Genomic DNA, 19,071 nt, shown 5'->3' with positions numbered 1-19,071 from the left:
AAAAATCTTTTTGCAAATCAGAGGGACACTACAATAATTTTGACCAATATAAACAAAATAGAAAATTATAAAACAATATAAACAAAATTTAAAAATCTAATAAATGAAATTTAACTTCAAAAATATAAGCTAAAAAAATGTAAAATTTTAATTAAATTACATTTTAGACTTCGAAATTCTGAAAATTCAAAATCTATGAATTTAAATACAGGTTGTATTCCAAATTCCTCACTAAAATTTAATTCCGAAACAAATTGCATTTCCAATATTTGAAATATTTTCTTTTAAAAAACTAAGAATTCAAGTCTCAAAGGATTTAAGAATTTAAGCATTTAAAAATTTAAGAATTTAAGAATTTAAGAATTTAGGAATTTAAGAATTGAAGAATTGAAGAATTGAAGAATTGAAGAATTGAAGAATTGAAGAATTGAAGAATTGAAGAATTTAAGAATTTAAGAATTTAAGAATTTAACGAATTTAAGAATTTAAGAATTTAAGAATTTAAGAATTTAAGAATTTAAGAATTTAATAATTTAAGAATTTAAGAATTTAAGAATTGAAGAATTGAAGAATTTAAGAATTTAAGAATTGAAGAATTGAAGAATTTAAGAATTTAAGAATTTAAGAATTTAAGAATTTAAGAATTTAAGAATTTAAGAATTTAAGAATTTAAGAATTTAAGAATTTAAGAATTTAAGAATTTAAGAATTTAAGAATTTAAGAATTTAAGAATTTAAGAATTTAAGAATTTAAGAATTTAAGAATTTAAGAATTTAAGAATTTAAGAATTTAAGAATTTAAGAATTTAAGAATTTAAGAATTTAAGAATTTAAGAATTTAAGAATTTAAGAATTTAAGAATTTAAGAATTTAAGAATTTAAGAATTTAAGAATTTAAGAATTTAAGAATTTAAGAATTTAAGAATTTAAGAATTTAAGAATTTAAGAATTTAAGAATTTAAGAATTTAAGAATTTAAGAATTTAAGAATTTAAGAATTTAAGAATTTAAGAATTTAAGAATTTAAGAATTTAAGAATTTAAGAATTTAAGAATTTAAGAATTTAAGAATTTAAGAATTTAAGAATTTAAGAATTTAAGAATCTAAAAATTTAAATTTTATTTGAGATTTTTTAGATTTTATATTTAATATTTTTTTGTTTTTATATTTTGATTTTCTTTTTAATTTTAATTTTTTTTATTATTTTAAATTTTGAATTTTTGTTTTTTTTTGTTTTTTGTAGTTTTGAATTTTACATTTTTATAATTCTGAATTTCGAAATTTCAGTTTTTTTTAATTACGATTTTAAAAATTCGAAACAATTTTAATCTGGATTTGAAAAAAATTTGATTCAAAAAACTATTAAAATGTAAAAAAAGTTTCAAATTTTTGAAATTTGAATTTTGAATGATGGAGCATTAATTTTTGAATGTTCAGATCTTTTTATTTTTCGCCAAGAATGTTTAAATTTAGAAAAAAAATTCTACGGGTAGATCGCATCTAAAATTCAAAGGCAAATTAAATAACGTCATGATTCGAAATCCGGACACTTAGTAGCATATCATTGTTGTTGTAGCTGGCAAAAAATCATGTTATAAGTTGGAAATGTAGAAATATCATAAGGATGTAGTATAAACAGTCAGTTTCATGCAAATGCATGTAAAATATGTCTTTTCTGACAATTTTTCATCAGAATTTTAAAATTAAAATGACTTGTTGTGCTTCGAATTCCGGACACTGATAAAAGCTGATTCGAAATCCGGACACTTTTGCTTCGAATTCCGGACACTCGATTTTACTTACGAATCGCACAAATTTGGACTGAAATGTTAGTTAATGGCATTGCTTAGGTCTCAAATAAGCTGATAATCAAAACAATCGATAGTTTATATAAAAATTTGCTAGAATTTAAGGAAATCGAAACCATAAATTCCTGCTTTGCCTTCCCGGTGCTTCGAACGCCTTTGAAATATTTCAAGTGAAATGTTTCGCATTTTTTGTAAACTTATAATTTTATTGTATTTAATTGTTTTGGCATTAACTACAGCGTTCAAACAAACTTTAAATGAAAGTTGAAGTTAGAATTCATCAAATAACACAGTTTTGACATTCATAATGCGAACTTATATCCAAATAATTGATAAAACAAGATGAGGTGTCCGGGTTTCGAAGCGTCCGGGAATTCGAATCATGACGTTATATCCACTATAAAATTTAAAATAAATAAGGTTGAAAAAACATTACTCAAAATTCAAAAGAAATTACATATTCAGAGCCAGATATATTAAGAAATGAGTTAATAGTAATAATTTTATTTAAGAAATTCTTAACCATACATTTAAAAAATAATATCTTCATAATCTTCCTCTTAATTTTTCGACGGTTCGTATTAAGAAAATACAAACAAACATTTTCAGAAAAAATCTATTAATAAGAAATTGAAATTGCACTCAATGTAAAAAAACAAATTCTCGTAATTATTGATAATATTTTTCTTAATATCTTGAAAGTAATTCTATCTATTTATCTATTTATTTATCAAAATTGCCATCCGCGCGAAATCCGCGCCTGAGCAAAATTAGTCAGCAAATCCGCGCCAAATCCGCGCCATCCGCGCGATCCGCGCCGTCCGTAACAACCCTGCTCTTGTTTACAAAAGTAATGTGCTCTAATGAAATGGAAGGCACGATTTTTTTGGGCTGTAATGATATTTTTTTGACTGAAATGTACCTTTTCAGATGTTCAACGGTGCGTTGATAAGTGGAAGAACTTACAAAGAAACTACATATAGGAATTTCCTCAACAAAGAAAATCTCCCCAGTGGTTCCGGAGCAAACAATCGTGGACGACCTAAATTTGCCTTCTCCCAACAAATGTCATTTTTAATGGAACACCAACCAAAAGCGTAAGAGGAGTGAGAGACGTGATCGTCGTAGACACAATGAATCTGGGTCCTTCGAAATTGCCGAACAACCGCACTGCTCGTACAATCCTCCAAAAGGATACACTTCGTACGAAAAAGGAAATTCTTCAATTGGTGACGATGATGCTCCAAAGGAGAGCAAATTAGCTCCGGATGATGTACGCTCACCAGACCAAATCGGTTACGGCCCATGAAACTGTCAACCCGAACCGAGAACGAGAAACAAAAAAAAAACAAAATCCGAAATATCGTTTCTTCATCAGAGAGACAGGACTTGGAAGAGGGGTTCTACGTGTGGATGAGATCGATCACAAATCGATTTCAAGCACAGCAGATTGCGAAAGAAAAGCCATCAAATCAGGACGCCATCATAAACCATTTTGGCGATTGTCCTCAGTCTATACAAACCTGCTAAAAAGTATCACGGACTATGTGATACTTTGCTACATCCCAGCTTAAACTCTCGCCACTTCAAAATCAACATCAACTGATCCGTTTATATTCAATTTCGCGTCTACACAATCAACAAAAGCCCCCTTTCACTCTACTTACCAAGTTTAGAGAAATAGTCCGATATCTTCCTGCTTCCCCGACCTTCCGAGCCACTGTCCCCCGTAGAGCTCCGCTTTCTCGCCTCCACCGGCGGCGTCCCTTCCACAAACTCCCCAACCTCCTCCTCGTACTGAATCTGGCTACTTCCCTCAACGGTCCGCTCCTCCTCCTCCTCGGTCGGTTTCGCCTCTTCCTCCTCCGTCTCGATCTGGATGCGAACCTCGCTGCTTTCGGCCGTCTCGTCGACCTCGTTTCCATTGACCGAACAGGGCGACGTGGACGGGCAGAGCTTTTTAGCGGGGCCCGGACCGACCGAGTAGTAACTTCGATCCAGCTCGGCAATCAGCGACATTCGGCCGGATTTTTTCGGCGAGGGTGTTGCGTGTGACGTTGAGGGTTGGCCTGCTGCTGCCTCGGGGTCGTTGTCGTTGTCGACCAGGTCGCGCATCAGCGAGGCTAGACTTTCGTCGTCGGGGTCGTTGGCGAGGGATCCCGGGGGCGGTTCGGGGGATTTTTCCATGTGCTTTGGGCTTTTCAGGTTGAAGCAGGATGTTTTGCTCCGGCGGTCGTAGTAATCTTGGTAGAAGTAAGGGTAGAGCTTGTTCGGGGGGAGGCCATGCTTGCGGAAGTCCTTGAGGGAGCGCCAGATTTCACCTGGGAGGGAGAGAAAATTGTTTAAACTATGCTAGTTGCAAGAATCAAGAATACTTACTGATTTTAACCTTGTTGTCCACCAGGAACGTGTACATCCCGTAAACCTGATCTCTCAGCTCGCGATCCCCGAAGGTGTAGTAAACCAACGGTCGATTCAGCACGCAGCAAACCATCAGCTGCAGCAGCGCCTTCAACCTCGCGTCCCCTCCAAACGCCCCGCAGCCCCAATTCCCCGTAGCCACACCCGGCGCCGGCGTCTTCAACGGGTGCCAAAACCCCACCCAAGCCTTGTTCAACTCCCGCAGCATCAACTCCTCCCGGTACTGGTGGCTGCTCTGCACAAAGTGCAACGCGTCAATCGCCACAATGTAGCACACGCGCCGTCCACTAACATCGCGCGGCGTTTCGTCCTCAAAGTTCCCAGCAAACTGGAAGCTGGACGCGTACCCGCTGTACTCGCTATACTGCTCCGTGCCCAGCATCAGCAGCGCTTCCTGCGGTTTTAGCGCCTCCGTGAACAGCTTACTCACCAACAGCTCCGGATTGATGACGAACCGGATCTCCTCCTGGACGCAGCCGTGGCCGAGGACGCCCCCGCCGAGGTACTTGTTGGCGAAGTCGACCTTGAATGGGAGAAACAATAGTTATGGTTGAAATGTGGTCTCAAAATACTCCTAGACTAGCATTTCCCATCTACGGACTTCAACGCTTTAGTTATGATGCTGTTGGCTATAGTTATGGCAACGTTAGTTAAGAGAAAAACATAAATATATTTAAAAAGAGATCCGAAACTATTTTCAATTCTGCCGATAATATTCTGAATAAATTTAGAGTAAGGTTATCCTTTGCTTCGTGGAATTGTGAGGCAACGTCGTCCGAGAAGATGACACGGATCCACTCCTCTCTCTTTCCTCTGCGACGAAGGCAAATTCCCCTTTCAGTCTCATACCCTTTTTTGTACAGGAAGGTACGACTGACTGCCTCCATCCATGGGAGTACGAACTTTCTTCCGCAAGACTTTCAAGTGTTCCTATAGGTCAGCCAGCAGTTCCTTTTGAGTTCGGACACGCGTCATGATTTCGCGTTGAACAGTAAAAATTAGCGTGAATCAGCGCGGATTCTGCCTAGTTCTTGATTTCCTCCATGGCAGCGAACACGTTTGGACAATTTCAATCAGACGTCGATCGGAACCAAACGTCGTCTCTCACCTCAGACTGCTGCGATCAAATGACGGCTGTCAGATTGGAGAGCACGGAAATACGTTCTCAAAAGGTCGAATGATGCAATAAATCAGGGTGGTCACTCAAATCCCATTTTAAAATTCTCGAATTGTTCAGAAGAATAAAAAAATGTTCGAAATCAAAAACTTTTATTAAAAATTAATATTAACCAACGAACAAAACTTCTTGATGAAATTATAGCAACAAACTATTGACAGCATTTAAAGTTTTCATCTTAAATCTAGATTATTTTTATTTTCAAAATTACCAATGTGCTGGGTTTCCTATGTACAAAGTACATTTTAAAAAAGTAAGCGAGAATTTCATATAAGTTTTTGATAATCTAGAAATTATTGATGATTTATTTGCAATTTTTCAAAGCGGTAAATTCCATAAACATATTGTTCATGAGTTTCATAAAGGAGAATGGGCAAATTTGTATGGGAGCTGGTCCAAGGATGTACACGAACGGGACCAACTTTTTTCGAAAGATCTCGCCGAGACATGAAAAAAAGTCTTCTGGACCAACTCTCTAAACCCCGGGGTTCAAAAGTTACAAGCTGTTGAAGTATAAGCATTTTGGGTAAAAATGTTCAAAAAATCTTATTTTTGCTATTTCTAAAATCATTCATAAAATCTCTGTTTCATTATGGATTTCAATTTTCTTGACTTCATTCGACGCGTATCAGCAAATACTATGAGTTCTGATATGTCTTAGCATGATTGAAACATGATTTCTCTTGTTTTGTTTTTATCCGTTTGAACCGTTTGGCCAAGAGGCATCCCATAGAAACAAGTCGAAACTTCAAGGTTTTGAAACCGGATCCGACCCAGACTGCTTCAGTGAGTATGGAAGGCTTCAGTGCAATGTTGTAACAACTTATTGGGATGGTCTGAGTCATCCGAGAACTCCTTGGAGTTAAGACCGGTGAGTCTACCGCCGTAACAAGCAAGATGTCGGCGGTTTTTGACCGCGGATCTTACCCGCATGGCTTCAGTGTGTATGGTAGACTACTATGCTGATGTGTTGGAGTGTCCTGGGTTCTCCTAGGACTCCCTGGAGTTAAGATCTGTGGGTCTACTACAGTAACAATCCAAATGTCGACCGGTTTTGACAACGGAACATACCCGCCTAGCTTCAGTGAGTGCGGTAGACTACTTTGCTAATGTGTTAGGATGTCTTGGGTCATCCAAGGACTCCCTGGAGTTATGATCTGTGGAGCTACAGCCGTAACAAGCAAGAGGTCGTCGGCTTTTGACCCCGGAACATACACGCATAGCTTCAGACAGTTTGGTAGACTGCTTTGTTAATGTGTTGGGATGTCTTTGGTCATCCTAGGACTCCCTGGAGTTCAGATATTTGGGTCACTGTAACAAGAAAAAGGTTGATGATTTTTAACCGCGCATCATAACCGCAAAGATTCAGTGAGTATGGCAGACTGTATTGCTGTTATGTTGGGAAGTTCTGGACCATTCCAGGGAGTCCTTGTAACAGCCGTATTTTTAGTTTGAATTCAAAAACTAGTTGTTATTTTACTGTGTTTTGTTTTCTCCTGAAATCTTTCCTAGTGTTGCGTTGTGTTTATATTTTGCTATTTCTTTTGCCGCGGTGTTTTATTACAATTTTTGGTCCTATGCATGTAATAAAGTTTACCAAAAGTACAATAGTAATATTTGTGTTAAATTGAGTAAGGGCTCATGTGGGCTCATGCTCTTAAGTATCAATCCTTGGCCTGCGAAAATGTTAGATTTCATGAAATCTTTGACTTTGATATTGAAATTGTTTTTTTTTTTTTTAATTTTTAGTACATATTTTCAAAATGTGGAATTGAAAAAAAAACATTTTTTTAATTTTTAAATTTTTAATTTCATTATAAAAAATAAGTATAACAATTCAAAAATCTTGAATAATGTTGAAATTGTAGATCACATGATGTTTCATGAATTATTGAATGTGTTTTAAGTAAGTACTCGGGATTCCTAAGAAAAAATCACAAATTCCCGATTTTTTCAGACATTTTTTTGTGAATTTTGACCAGCCTGGAGGATTTTCTTTGGTTTCGTTCAAAAATAACGTCCATGAATAGGGGGAAGGAGTGGATCTAAAATTTGTGACAGCCCATGTTACATGTACAGTGCGTGCGTGAAGCTAAATTTATAAGACCTAGTTAACGAGTACCATCCAAATAGTTACTTTCTAGCCCACTCACCTGTAACAGCCCTCGGCCCTGGTCCTCAATCGTCCCCTCGGAGCTAATATGAATCGGCACCACTTCACGCACCACCGTCGCCTCACACCGGGCCCACTCGGGAAACTGCTTCGGATGGACGTACCTCCGCTGGAACGTGACCACCCCGGTTGGCATGCGGGCACAAACGCGTCGGAAGTAGTTGCACAAGCACTTTATCTTCTCCAGCACCGACTGTCCGCTGGACTGGAACAGCCGGTTGAAGTTGATGTCCGGAAAGAGGCTGTACTCGGACTTTTTCTTCTGCGTGTTCCGCCGGGGAAAGGTGCACAGGAAGGCGTTCGCCAGCAAACTGGCCACCTGCTGCTGGGAAAGGGAAATGGACTTGTTTGAGCCCTGCTTGAGGAGGGGAATCGCTCCCGGGACAAGTTCCGGCAGCGCCAATGCCAGCCGGATCAACTTGGGCAGCGTGTGCTTGAAGAACCCGTCACTTTCCGGCTCGTCCAGCTCCTCCTCGAACAGTTTGTGCAACGACTTAAACTTCCAACTGGTCGCGTACTTCGTGTTGTACGACAAAATCGCCCTCTCCAACTCCCGGCTGTCTCGAATCGGTTGCAGCAGCGCATTCTGGACCAGTTCCCATCGACTTTCCAACGTGCTGCTTCCGTCCTCCTGCTCCACCGGGTACTGACTCCGGTGCGAGCAGGGCAATCGCACGTGGTTCGCGTCCCACTTGGGGTACGAGCGCCGCGGGGCCGGAGGTTGCGTGTCGTCCGGTTCCCACGGCAAATTGTACAGCACGGTGTGGTCGTCCGAGGGTCGCACCTCCGGAAAGTGTCGCAGCTCGAACCGGTCCAACCCACGGTAGACGATGTCCATCGGAACGCCGCGCCACGGCCGGTGGTCACCACCGTCCGGATCGAGCGGTGAGTCATCTGCGAGGAGCGGAAATTCGTTCATTATACACTTTTTATTTTTAAACTTGAACCTTACCTGCTGCACTCATTATATTCTAGATAAATTCCGTAAAACCGAAGCAGTTATTCGTGTTAAAACCTGACAAAAATATCTTCGACGTTTCACACAAAACTCGGACCAAAACAAACGGCTGTCAGTTGGTGGCGCCGGCAAAACATTTCAGGCCAGTGGTGCCAAATTGACAGTTATGGCAAACACTTTGTCGCCATCTGGCGGAGGGTAGCGTACGATAACATGGAATTGAAATGCGCCTTCAAGTATGCAACCAATGCAACTGAGACGTTCGACTGACCGTCGAAATAAAAAAAATCGTTTTCATTAGGGGGACAGGGGGTAATATGCACCCCCTAGGGGAAAACTGTGATTTCTCAACCATAACAGCATTTCTGTGTAAGAATTTCGTTAGATGTTCATAAATCTAGATTAAATTTCAAAAGGTTCTATCTGCATAGGAAACCCATGACGGATAAGTTGTTATGAAAATGTAATCTAGAAATAACTATTATTCAACGTCATCCAAGTGAAAAAAGTCTTTAAAAACCTCAAAATTGTCTAAAAATAAAAAAATTTTAAAAATATTTTTGATTCATTTCATACAACCATGCGGAGCAATATGCACTGCAACATTGGGGCATTAAAAATTCATTTTTTTATGTTTTTGGACTCATCTAGGGTACGTTATCCATTAGTGGACCCCTTCCCTGTAATGGACCCTCTGAAGGGTTTTCGATGAAAAAATCAATAAAATCACAATTTCAAGCGTGTTGTTGCCTACAAATTTTTTATTTGACATGTTCAGCATCATTTAATTCAATGTTGACTGATATTGAATTGTCCTTTTCACCAAAATAAGTGTTTTGAGTTCGACATCTGAAATCAGCCATGGCCACTAGCATTTTCACAACAAAACTGCTTTTATATTTTATGATTGAATTAACTATCCAATCATTTTTTGACTGATTATTTAACTTCAGCAAGTCAAAATAATGTAAGTTTAAGTAACTTTACTAAAATAAAGCGATGAACTGCTCATTTTCGAGCAAAAATTATAGGAGTCCAATATAGGACAACGAAAATCCAAACTTTTCCAAAAGTGGACTCCTGTTAATTAAACCTTCAAAAATGAAGAAAACTGTGTATTTAAGCAAAAGTTTCTCTTAAACATACAATAAATGCTTGTTGGTATCAACCTAAACGCATATTTTTTCAATTGTGCGTATGAATATAGCTGTTTCATGTTAAAAGTACCAAAAATGCTGAAGCCGTAAAAAATTATAATTAATCAAAACTAAAGTCAATTATACTTAACTGAAGCATCGTAATTGCAGTTTGAAATTATATTTTATAATAATAAATCAAGAACAAAACATTTTTATATAAACATGCGTGGTTTTATCAGCAACTGTGAACAAATCTATTGTTTAGTTTCGGTCAACCATTTAAGTAAGGAATATGAAAAAATGTGCATCAAAATTACTTTTTTAAATTATTTTTATGTTAACAGTGGTTTTTGAAACGTTTTCTCTGATCTTTTTAGGAAATAAATGTGTTTAAATGTCTGTTAGGTTTTTGTTGTTGTTTCAAGCCAAATTTGTTAACAAAACATATTTGTTTATCATGAAAAGTGAGCAAAATCCATCTTTTATACATTATATCTATTATTAGACCTACACCATGCATCAAAACATCAAATATTGGTTAAATTTGATATAAAAATAACAGTTTGCCTATAGTGGACCCGGGTCCACAATCGGATTCTGGACCCGGGTCCACTACAGGAAAAGGGGGTCCATAACAGGCAAAAAACTTTTTTTTTTTCAAATGGCTATTTTTCTGCTCACACGCAAAATCCAGATAACACAGATCTGTGTAAAATTTGACACAGATCGCCCAAAACCTGGAATACACAGAATCTGTGTAAAAGCCTTGTACACAGATCTGTGTTCAGCCGTTGTCTGTCAAATCTGTGTAATTTTTCAACCATCAATCTGTGTAAAATTTTACACAGATCTGGGTAATTTTTATCGCACCTGGTTTTTTGCCGTTTTTATAATTAAAACACGATTTTCGATTGATTTTAAAAATAAAACATCATTTATTCTCGTTTATTGACCTAATAAATATGCTAACAAAATATTTTTGGCCACATTTGATGCACTTTTGCCCGTTTTGTGACTGTCGATTATCGTAACTTTTGGGCTAGAGTTGGCTTCTCCCGATAGCGACAAAAACAACATAACAATGACGACGAGGATGACGTCGTAAAGTGCCACCCAAGCTGGCTTCCGGAAACTGTGGCCACTTTTACTTTTACCAACAAGAATATTCCGGAAACTAAGAAAGAAAAATCAAGGTTAGGTTAGGAATTCAGAGTTTCTAGAAACATTCTTACCAGGTTCCACAAACAATCATTTCATTGGGTACTGGTTAAAGTTTGGAAGATGGCCAAAGTCTGAAATAGTAAACTAATTTTAAATAAAGAAATAACTCAATTAGAGAAATAAAACTTACCAGCTTGACGAAGAACTTTAATGGCGCCTGATAAAAAATGACAACTGCTTTTTACACAGGTTTGAAAGAACGGCTTTTCAAAAATCTGTGTATTTTTTTACACAGATCTGTGTAAAAAAAATACTCAGATTATGAAAGCTAGAACTGAACAACAATCTGTGTAATTTTTTTACACAGATCTGTGTTATCTGGATTTTGCGTGCAAAACAAATAAACTGATGAAACAAATAGTCAAAATTGTTCAAAAGACTTCAGTTTTCATTGTTTTGTACAAAGGGTTATGAAAAAGTGCTTAAAATATTGAAAATTTGTGAAAAATATGCTTCGGCTCTACTAGGAGGTCCACTAATGGTTAAAATACCCTACCAACTGTGATGAAATTTTAAGCGAACAATCACGAAATGTAGCATTTATAGGGAAAGGTTCCTGGCATCACTGGCTCACTCTCAGCTATGCCAGATATACAGATAAATCTGTATTATACAGATTTTTCGATCCCAAAAATCGCAGAAATCTGTATATACAGATTTTTTTAAAATGATTTAATTTAAATATTTCAACAATTAAGTAATTGAATTTTGCTTTAATATGATTAAAAAGCTTAAATCTGCTGTTGAAAATTCAAAAAAATGTTCTGTTGCTTCGAATATGACATGATACAGATAGAATACAGATTTATTTGTAAGAAAATACAGATCTCCCATAAAAAAATATCTGGTATCGTTGCTCACTCCAACAGGCGCTGCTGGTTGGTGTTGGTGACCACCCTTTGTTCTTTTTTTGCCTTCGCTTCTCGCTCGGTGTTCTTCAGCCTTCGATTGGAATGGATCGTCAAAAAACTTGGCGCGTTTGTTTTTTTATGGCGCTTGCTAATTATTTACATGTTTCGGGATTATTTTTCAAGTGAGTGACTAACTAATGTTCAAAAGAACATGTTGCCGGTAGTTGATAGCAATTTTATATCTTAAGCGCATTGAAAACGTTAGCGCAAGTGAAAAGATATTGATGGCGACTTTCGTTAAGCAGTTAAGCTCTTATCTTGCGTGTGGATGTGTGTGCCAACAAAATGATGAGAAATGGTCTCGCAAAATAGAAATTATGATCAAAAGTATTAAATTTGATCTTTTTGGCCAGTAAATGGCATACATTTACATGCTTACTCATACACGCAAAATCCAGATAACACAGATCTGTGTAAAATTTGACACAGATCGCCCAAAACCTGGAATACACAGAATCTGTGTAAAAGCCTTGTACACAGATCTGTGTTCAGCCGTTGTCTGTCAAATCTGTGTAATTTTTCAACCATCAATCTGTGTAAAATTTTACACAGATCTGGGTAATTTTTATCGCACCTGGTTTTTTGCCGTTTTTATAATTAAAACACGATTTTCGATTGATTTTAAAAATAAAACATCATTTATTCTCGTTTATTACTAAGAAAGAAAAATCAAGGTTAGGTTAGGAATTCAGAGTTTCTAGAAACATTCTTACCAGGTTCCACAAACAATCATTTCATTGGGTACTGGTTAAAGTTTGGAAGATGGCCAAAGTCTGAAATAGTAAACTAATTTTAAATAAAGAAATAACTCAATTAGAGAAATAAAACTTACCAGCTTGACGAAGAACTTTAATGGCGCCTGATAAAAAATGACAACTGCTTTTTACACAGGTTTGAAAGAACGGCTTTTCAAAAATCTGTGTATTTTTTTACACAGATCTGTGTAAAAAAAATACTCAGATTATGAAAGCTAGAACTGAACAACAATCTGTGTAATTTTTTTACACAGATCTGTGTTATCTGGATTTTGCGTGTAGGCAATTAACCATTTAATTTTGACTTAAAGGGGTCGCAAAACTCGAATTTGATGTTAAAAGTAAGAAAACAAAAAAAAATACGATCTTTTTTTCGTGATTCGATTTTCTAAAATCCCAAATAACGATTTTTGAACTCCCCCTCCTAGTAACAAAATTGCCATACATTTTTGAAAAAATTGTATGATGCGCAACACCGCGGAGAATTTCCCTTGTCCTCATAAAAAAGTTGAGCATCAACACTTTTCGCAGTTGAATTGCTACTTTTTTTTGCTGTGCTGTGTATTTCTTTCCAAAAGTCAAACATCGTTTAGAGTTCTCATTATACTTTTCCTTTTATTTTCAATAAATATAACATTTATTACAACAAGAATTAAGAAGATTTTTTGTTTCACACAATTTAATATAGTTTCTGCAGTTGTTTTTTTTTCTTTATCATCTTCACATGTGTGTTTTTTTTGTGTTAGTCAAATTGGTTAGCGGTATCAATTTTGAAAACATACACTCTTGCTTCCCTTTTCCTCTTCGTGTTTCCCTTTTTTTATTTTCGCTAAGTTCCGTTTGAGTGGTTGTGCTGCTTTCAATCTACCACTTTTGTTTGCTTCTTTTTTCATTTTAGTTATTCGAATGTTCGGAAACTAGATCTTTTTTTGTTTGTTTTTCATTTTTGCTTGTCTGGACACATTTATAATCTCACAAGAAATAAAACAACGAAATTAAAACAGCTGATCGGAATTGAATTATTCTTGTTTGTTACTATTTTAGTATCTTTTTATTTGTTTTCCTCCTCTCTTTACTCACTGTAGTTGTTCTCTCCTCCCATTTTTTATCTTGTTTAGTTTGCTTTCTCTTCCCTCTGTCTCTCCTTCCCTCGACTTGTTCTTCTTTTCCTCGCTTTCCCGGCTTGTTTCTTCTTCTTCTTCTTCGGTGATTGCTTAAAAGTTGTAAAAATACTTGTATCAAAAAATATTATTGTTTTATTGTTTATTTCAATGTAAACGGTATGAGTCTGCGTGTGTCAGTGTGGCGTGTGTGTTTGTTTCTGTATGTGTTGATAGTCTTTCGAGTAAGAGCAGTTTGAAGGGGAGAGTGGGGGTATAAAACGCAGAAAGTGGTAAGGTGGGAGGGGAAGAACTAACGAAACGATTTTTTTTCTCTCATTTTCATGCTTACTATCGCGCTCTCGCTCTCTTTCTCTTCCTTCAGGTAACATCGCCCATTTTGTTTCGTTTCGTTTTTCATTGCTTTGTTTGTATGTGTGTTTTGCTTTGCTTTGCAAGACAAATATAACCTCTCTTAAAACAATTCATTTTTTCTTGCTTGTTTGCACTATTTCAACTTAAGCTAAAGTTTTGTGTGTTTGTTTGTTTTTCTGTGTGTGTATTTTGTGGAAGTTGTTGGTATTTCTGTCTCTTTTACGCAGTTTTGGATGTTGTTTGTGTGTGTTGGTAATGTGTTTTTTTTTCACGGAAATAAAAGTTGTTATCACTTTGTTTGGTTGCTTGGTTTGCTTGTTTGTCTGTGTGTTTTGTTTGTTTGTGTGTTTGCAACTCTTCCACTTTCGTTTGTTTCCTTCATGTAAAAATAGTTTGTTTTGTGTTTTAATATTTCACTATTTGGTACGGTTTTCTTGTTCATCTATTTTTATTGGCAGGCATTTTTCGTTTTTTACTTATTTCTCCGTTTAATTGAAGGTAACTTAAAAGTTTAGTTGAGTTTTTGCTTTAGCTGGCTCGTTGCTTGGTGGTTGAGTTTTATGTTTTCTTTTTTCTTTTGTTTGCGCTTTATTAAGGAGAACCGATCCAAGCTGGTTTGTTTTGGTAACTGAGTTTCCTATTTTTGTCATTTTGCGTGGGAGGGGATTTCGAGCGTTTTTCATCAATTTTTACACCTCTCATCATTTGTTTTGTTTGTGTGTGTCTGTGATTTTCTTTGTTGCAGCGAATTGATTCTTTTGTTTATAGATTGGACACCAAAAGCTGCAATAATGCGTTTCACAATGTGAGTGTGTGAGTGAGAGTGTTAGTGTGTGTGTTTTTGTTAAAATTTACCTAAACTGCTTGTTCCGCGCGCACTCACACATTCTGTGAATCTTTCTAAAATTACTATAAATACTTTCTTACCGATTTTTTTCTTGTTTTGTTTTAATTTAATACATATTGCATTCCTCTGCTCGGGCGTGCTTTACCGTTTTGAATTAGAATTAAAATATATATTCTTTTTGTATTCTGCGTTATTTTTTCCTTCGTCGCCATTTGATGAAATATAAAATGTACATAACTTTAATTGAATGGTAACACATGTTGGGCGGAAAATATAAAATAGTTTTGACATGATTTATTTTTACTTTTTTTCTTCTTTCCTCCATTTTCACTTTTACATTATTCTTCTCTAATTTGTGATGAAACCGTCATTCGATCTTGCTAGAAAAGTGTTCCACGTTACGCTTCTATGTGTTAGTTTAGAGTGTTTTTTTAGACTTTCGAATTTAGCGTGTACGTGTGTGGGCGTGTCCAACCCAATTTGCTCTCAAATGTCATCTCTCAATTCTCTCTCTTTTCGAGTGGTGTGTAAAATATCTCTTAGCATTTTTCCAGCTTTTGTGTGTGTGTGTGTGTGTGTGTTTTTTTTTGTTATAAATCAGTCTCCAGTGGCCGCTTTCCGACTACTAAACCTACTTTTTTCGTTCCGCTTTTGTTTTTTATCACAATCAATCGGTAATTTTATTTACTCTCTTATCACTTTCCTTCCGAATTCTCCCATTTCTGCTATCTCTCGCTCTCTGATTCGCTTTGCTTATGTCATTGAGTGTTTGTTTTCTCTCCCTCTCTCTCGTTTACTTTTATAAATCTGATTTTTACTCTCAATAGTGCTATAATATGTTTTTTTTTTTGTTTTATTGTATATCAATGTTTCACCGTTATTAAGTAAGTCACAACACCAAATAATCTTATTTTTTGTTTTTTTTTTGCTTAGAAGAATTTTTAAGCCGCTACCCCATTTAGAGACGACCACCGTTTTTTCCCCGTTTGTTTACTCTCTCTCAATAACGTTTCAAACTAATCTCCCAAACCTAGTAGGCCACCAGTGGCGCGCGCGCTCTCTTTTCGCTCTCACACGTTTCTCTCTCCTAGCAGGCGCGCGGCATGTTGACTTGTGACGTCACGGCGAAAGAGTGGCTCTGCTTGCGTGTGTGTGTGTGAGTGTGTGTTGTTTATTATGTTGCAATTGATTTAACTACTAAGTCTATTGCCCCTCCATGAAATTTTACAATGCGTTTTTTTGTTTGCACAGTGTTTTTTTTATCTCATTTTTTGCTTAAATTAGAGTTTAATATAGGTTTTTTTTCAATTACACTTTTTTTTCTTCTCAAAATCGGTAATTTGGAAACTTATCCTAATGGTTACTTATTTTTCTGAAAGTTTTTAATGTGCCAATTGTGAAAATTCTTTGCCGATTTCCAATCTTCCAATCAACTTCACTGTTTCTGTTTGCGTTGCTGTGTGTGTGTTGTGTCTGTACTTGTTATTGTTTAGGAACATTAATTGTATTATTATTCACTCCATTGACTATTGTTTGCTTGTAGAAAAAAAGAAAGCTTACTCGTTGATTGGACTTGTTTGCTTGTTGGTTAGCGTGGCTCACGGATATATGAAAAAGACAAAAGTGTTCAATTTCGAACGCCTCGCCCGGAATTTTGTAGCATTATAGCCTTAGAAGCTAGCCTGAAATTTTGAGCGCATTTGGTTAATGATAAGTAGTTCCACTTTTGACCTGAAGTTATTAAGAAATTCCAATAAATTTAATTTATTTATTTTCAACTTTTAAACTCTTCTTCGAGAAAGTTTTCCTATGCCCTATGATTTTTTCTCAAAATAGAGGTTTCTTATAGGTTTGGGGAACAACTTTGTAGAACATCATAAAGCGCTAGGAATTAATCCCGGAAAGATACAGGCAAATTTTTAGAGCACGTTAAATTTGTTTTCCAAACTCCAAAAAATATCCTGTATCTTTTCGGGATCAATCCCTAGCGCTTTGCGATGTTCTACAAAGTTGTTCCCCGGATCAAAACCTATAAGAAACTTGAGAATAGGAAAATTTGATTGGGTTTTGGGAAATTTTCTCTAAGATGAGGTTAAAAGTTAAAATTTCCTATAGTAAATTTTTAGAAGTTCCATACTAACTTCAGGCCAATGGTGGAAGTACTAAACCTTAACCTAATGCGCTCAAAATTTCAGGCTATGTTCTAGGGCCATATTGCTACAAAATTCCGAGCGAGGCGTTCGAAATTGAACACTTTTGTCTTTTTCATATATCCGTGAGCCACGCTATTGTTGGTTTCGCTTCGTTTTGAGGTAAAACACAGACTGTTTGATTAAAGTATGAACAAGTTTAAAAACTTACCTAACCTAGTCAGCTTTTCGTGTTTTGTGTGTGAAATCTAAACTAATTAAACATTAAATCAACATGCGCTCTAAAAGTTTGTGTGTTTATGTGTGAGTGTCTGTGTGATTCCGTGTATGTTACGCACTATACAAATACTACTTTTGCTTACCATTTCTATTCCCTGAACAAAATATATTTTATATACTTCTTGATTTGTTTCACAATTATCTTTCGCTACATTTAAATAGTGTGTGTGTTCCTTTCGCCACCTCAACATTTGACAGCGAAAATGTCTTCTCCTTCCTCTTTTCGACCTCCTCGGAGGTCGTGTTATTGCTTTTGAATTGTAAGTTTGCGTGTTTTTTTTATTCTTTTAACTTCATTTTTGACCACAGACGATTACTTGTAACGTTCACACCGAATAGAGAATTACTACACCTTGGGTTGCACTACTAACTAGTACTGATAGAAAACACGATGGGCGCGCACGTTGTGTGATTGTGTGTGATTTTGTGTGTTTGTGGTAGTGAAAAAGAGAGCCGACATTGTTACACAATACTTGTGTGTGTGTGTTTGTGTGACTCTTACGGTAACTACAAATTTGTACAATACGTTTCAAAGAATACACATTTTTTTCTTGATTTTCACTTTTTTATGCGAAAAAAGTATGGTAGGCTTATGCTGCAAATGTGCACGCTACTGTTAAAAATAATCAAATTATAAAAAAATAAATAAAAAGTAATCCGTGCGCCTGTCATGATCGTCCTTACAGAGAGACAGTCAATGAACTTGTGTGCGTTGTCTTCTCTCTCTCTCTTTCGTGCTTGAACGGTGCTGCGTTGTGACAGCAATCCTTTGAAGGAATTCATGGGGGAGGTTATCGGAGAGAGGTGATGACTTTTCGTAGCACTCACTTGTTCTTGTGCGAATGAATGAAAGCAGAATGTCAAATTCGGGTTGACGAAGTGAAGGCGATCAACACATTTCGAACGTTCACAAGCCCTGATTTTCAACAATCACTTCCAAAAGCATCAGAATGTTTGATCTCGAAACTCCCAGTTAGCTGTTGGCTGGCCATTTTGTTTTGCCTATTATTCAAAATTTTTTGAAATTAAATATGTCTTTATTGAACTTTCTTATAATAATTACATTTCATTTACATTCTAAGTGGTATGGCTACATGCTCTTCATCTTTGTTATATTTTTCGTTTTCTTATTAACTGTTCACATTCATTTATTTACTTCAAATTGTTTTACATTTTTGCATTGAATCGAATACATTTGGGTAAAAAAGAAAAAAACTCACTTTAACAACTAATCCTAACTTAAAACTAAGAAAGCAAATTCATTGAAATATTCAAAGTCATTAGAACGAGTAAACTACAAACTGTATTTTAAGATAAATCCTCCAAGCGTTCTTACTTGTTCCGCACGAGTTTTGCAACCACGCAGTGTTGTTGTCATCTCGATGAAAATGTTCATAAGTTCTTGTGGTGAAAACAGGTCACTACTGCCTTCATCTGTTGATGCTGGTTGGTTTTCCTCGGTTGCTGACTGAAGCCAGGAGGTGTTGTATTCTCTGCAACTTTTGGCCGCTGATTCAACGGCAATGGCTGCAGATTTGGAACCACTCGAACAGATTCCGCTCCAGGTGACGCCAAAGCAGGAAAATCCACGTCCGTGAAAGTTGGTGGTGTTTTGCGACGATTTGGTTGGTGCCTCGTCGTCGCTTGCTGCCGAATTTTCACAAACTCAGCACGTTTTGGGCAGCTTCGATTCTTGGTCGAATGGTCGCCGCCGCAATTGAAGCATTTGGCTTCTATGTTCTCGTTGATTGTTTCGCAA

The 19,071-nt window shown here is 36.4% G+C and overlaps 1 protein-coding gene across 1 annotated transcript; it reads right to left on the bottom strand.

Annotated features, from left to right (window-relative positions):
- Positions 1–3,391: 3,391 nt before the first annotated feature.
- LOC6042681 (poly(ADP-ribose) glycohydrolase) lies at positions 3,392–8,652 on the bottom strand. The gene is made up of 4 exons (XM_001853387.2): positions 8,530–8,652; positions 7,558–8,471; positions 4,186–4,750; positions 3,392–4,127 (listed from the first exon to the last, which is right to left on the bottom strand). Exons 1-4 carry the CDS (start codon positions 8,540–8,542, stop codon positions 3,466–3,468), a joined length of 2,154 nt encoding a protein of 717 aa, XP_001853435.2. The 5' UTR covers positions 8,543–8,652; the 3' UTR covers positions 3,392–3,465.
- Between the last annotated feature and the right edge of the window lie 10,419 nt (positions 8,653–19,071).

Source organism: Culex quinquefasciatus, chromosome 1 (genome assembly GCF_015732765.1).
Source record: "Culex quinquefasciatus strain JHB chromosome 1, VPISU_Cqui_1.0_pri_paternal, whole genome shotgun sequence".
NCBI lineage: Eukaryota > Metazoa > Arthropoda > Insecta > Diptera > Culicidae > Culex > Culex quinquefasciatus.
The sequence above is the reverse complement of the archived record's forward strand: the minus strand, read 5'-3'. Positions and strand labels throughout refer to the sequence as shown.

Bases quoted from the DNA above. Each gene is read 5' to 3' on its own strand.
- LOC6042681 (XM_001853387.2), bottom strand. The intron at 4,751-7,557 runs GTGAGTGGGCTA...CTCCCATTCAAG, and splicing joins AGGGCCGAGGGCTGTTACAG to GTCGACTTCGCCAACAAGTA. The intron at 4,128-4,185 runs GTAAGTATTCTT...TCTCCCTCCCAG, and splicing joins GGACAACAAGGTTAAAATCA to GTGAAATCTGGCGCTCCCTC.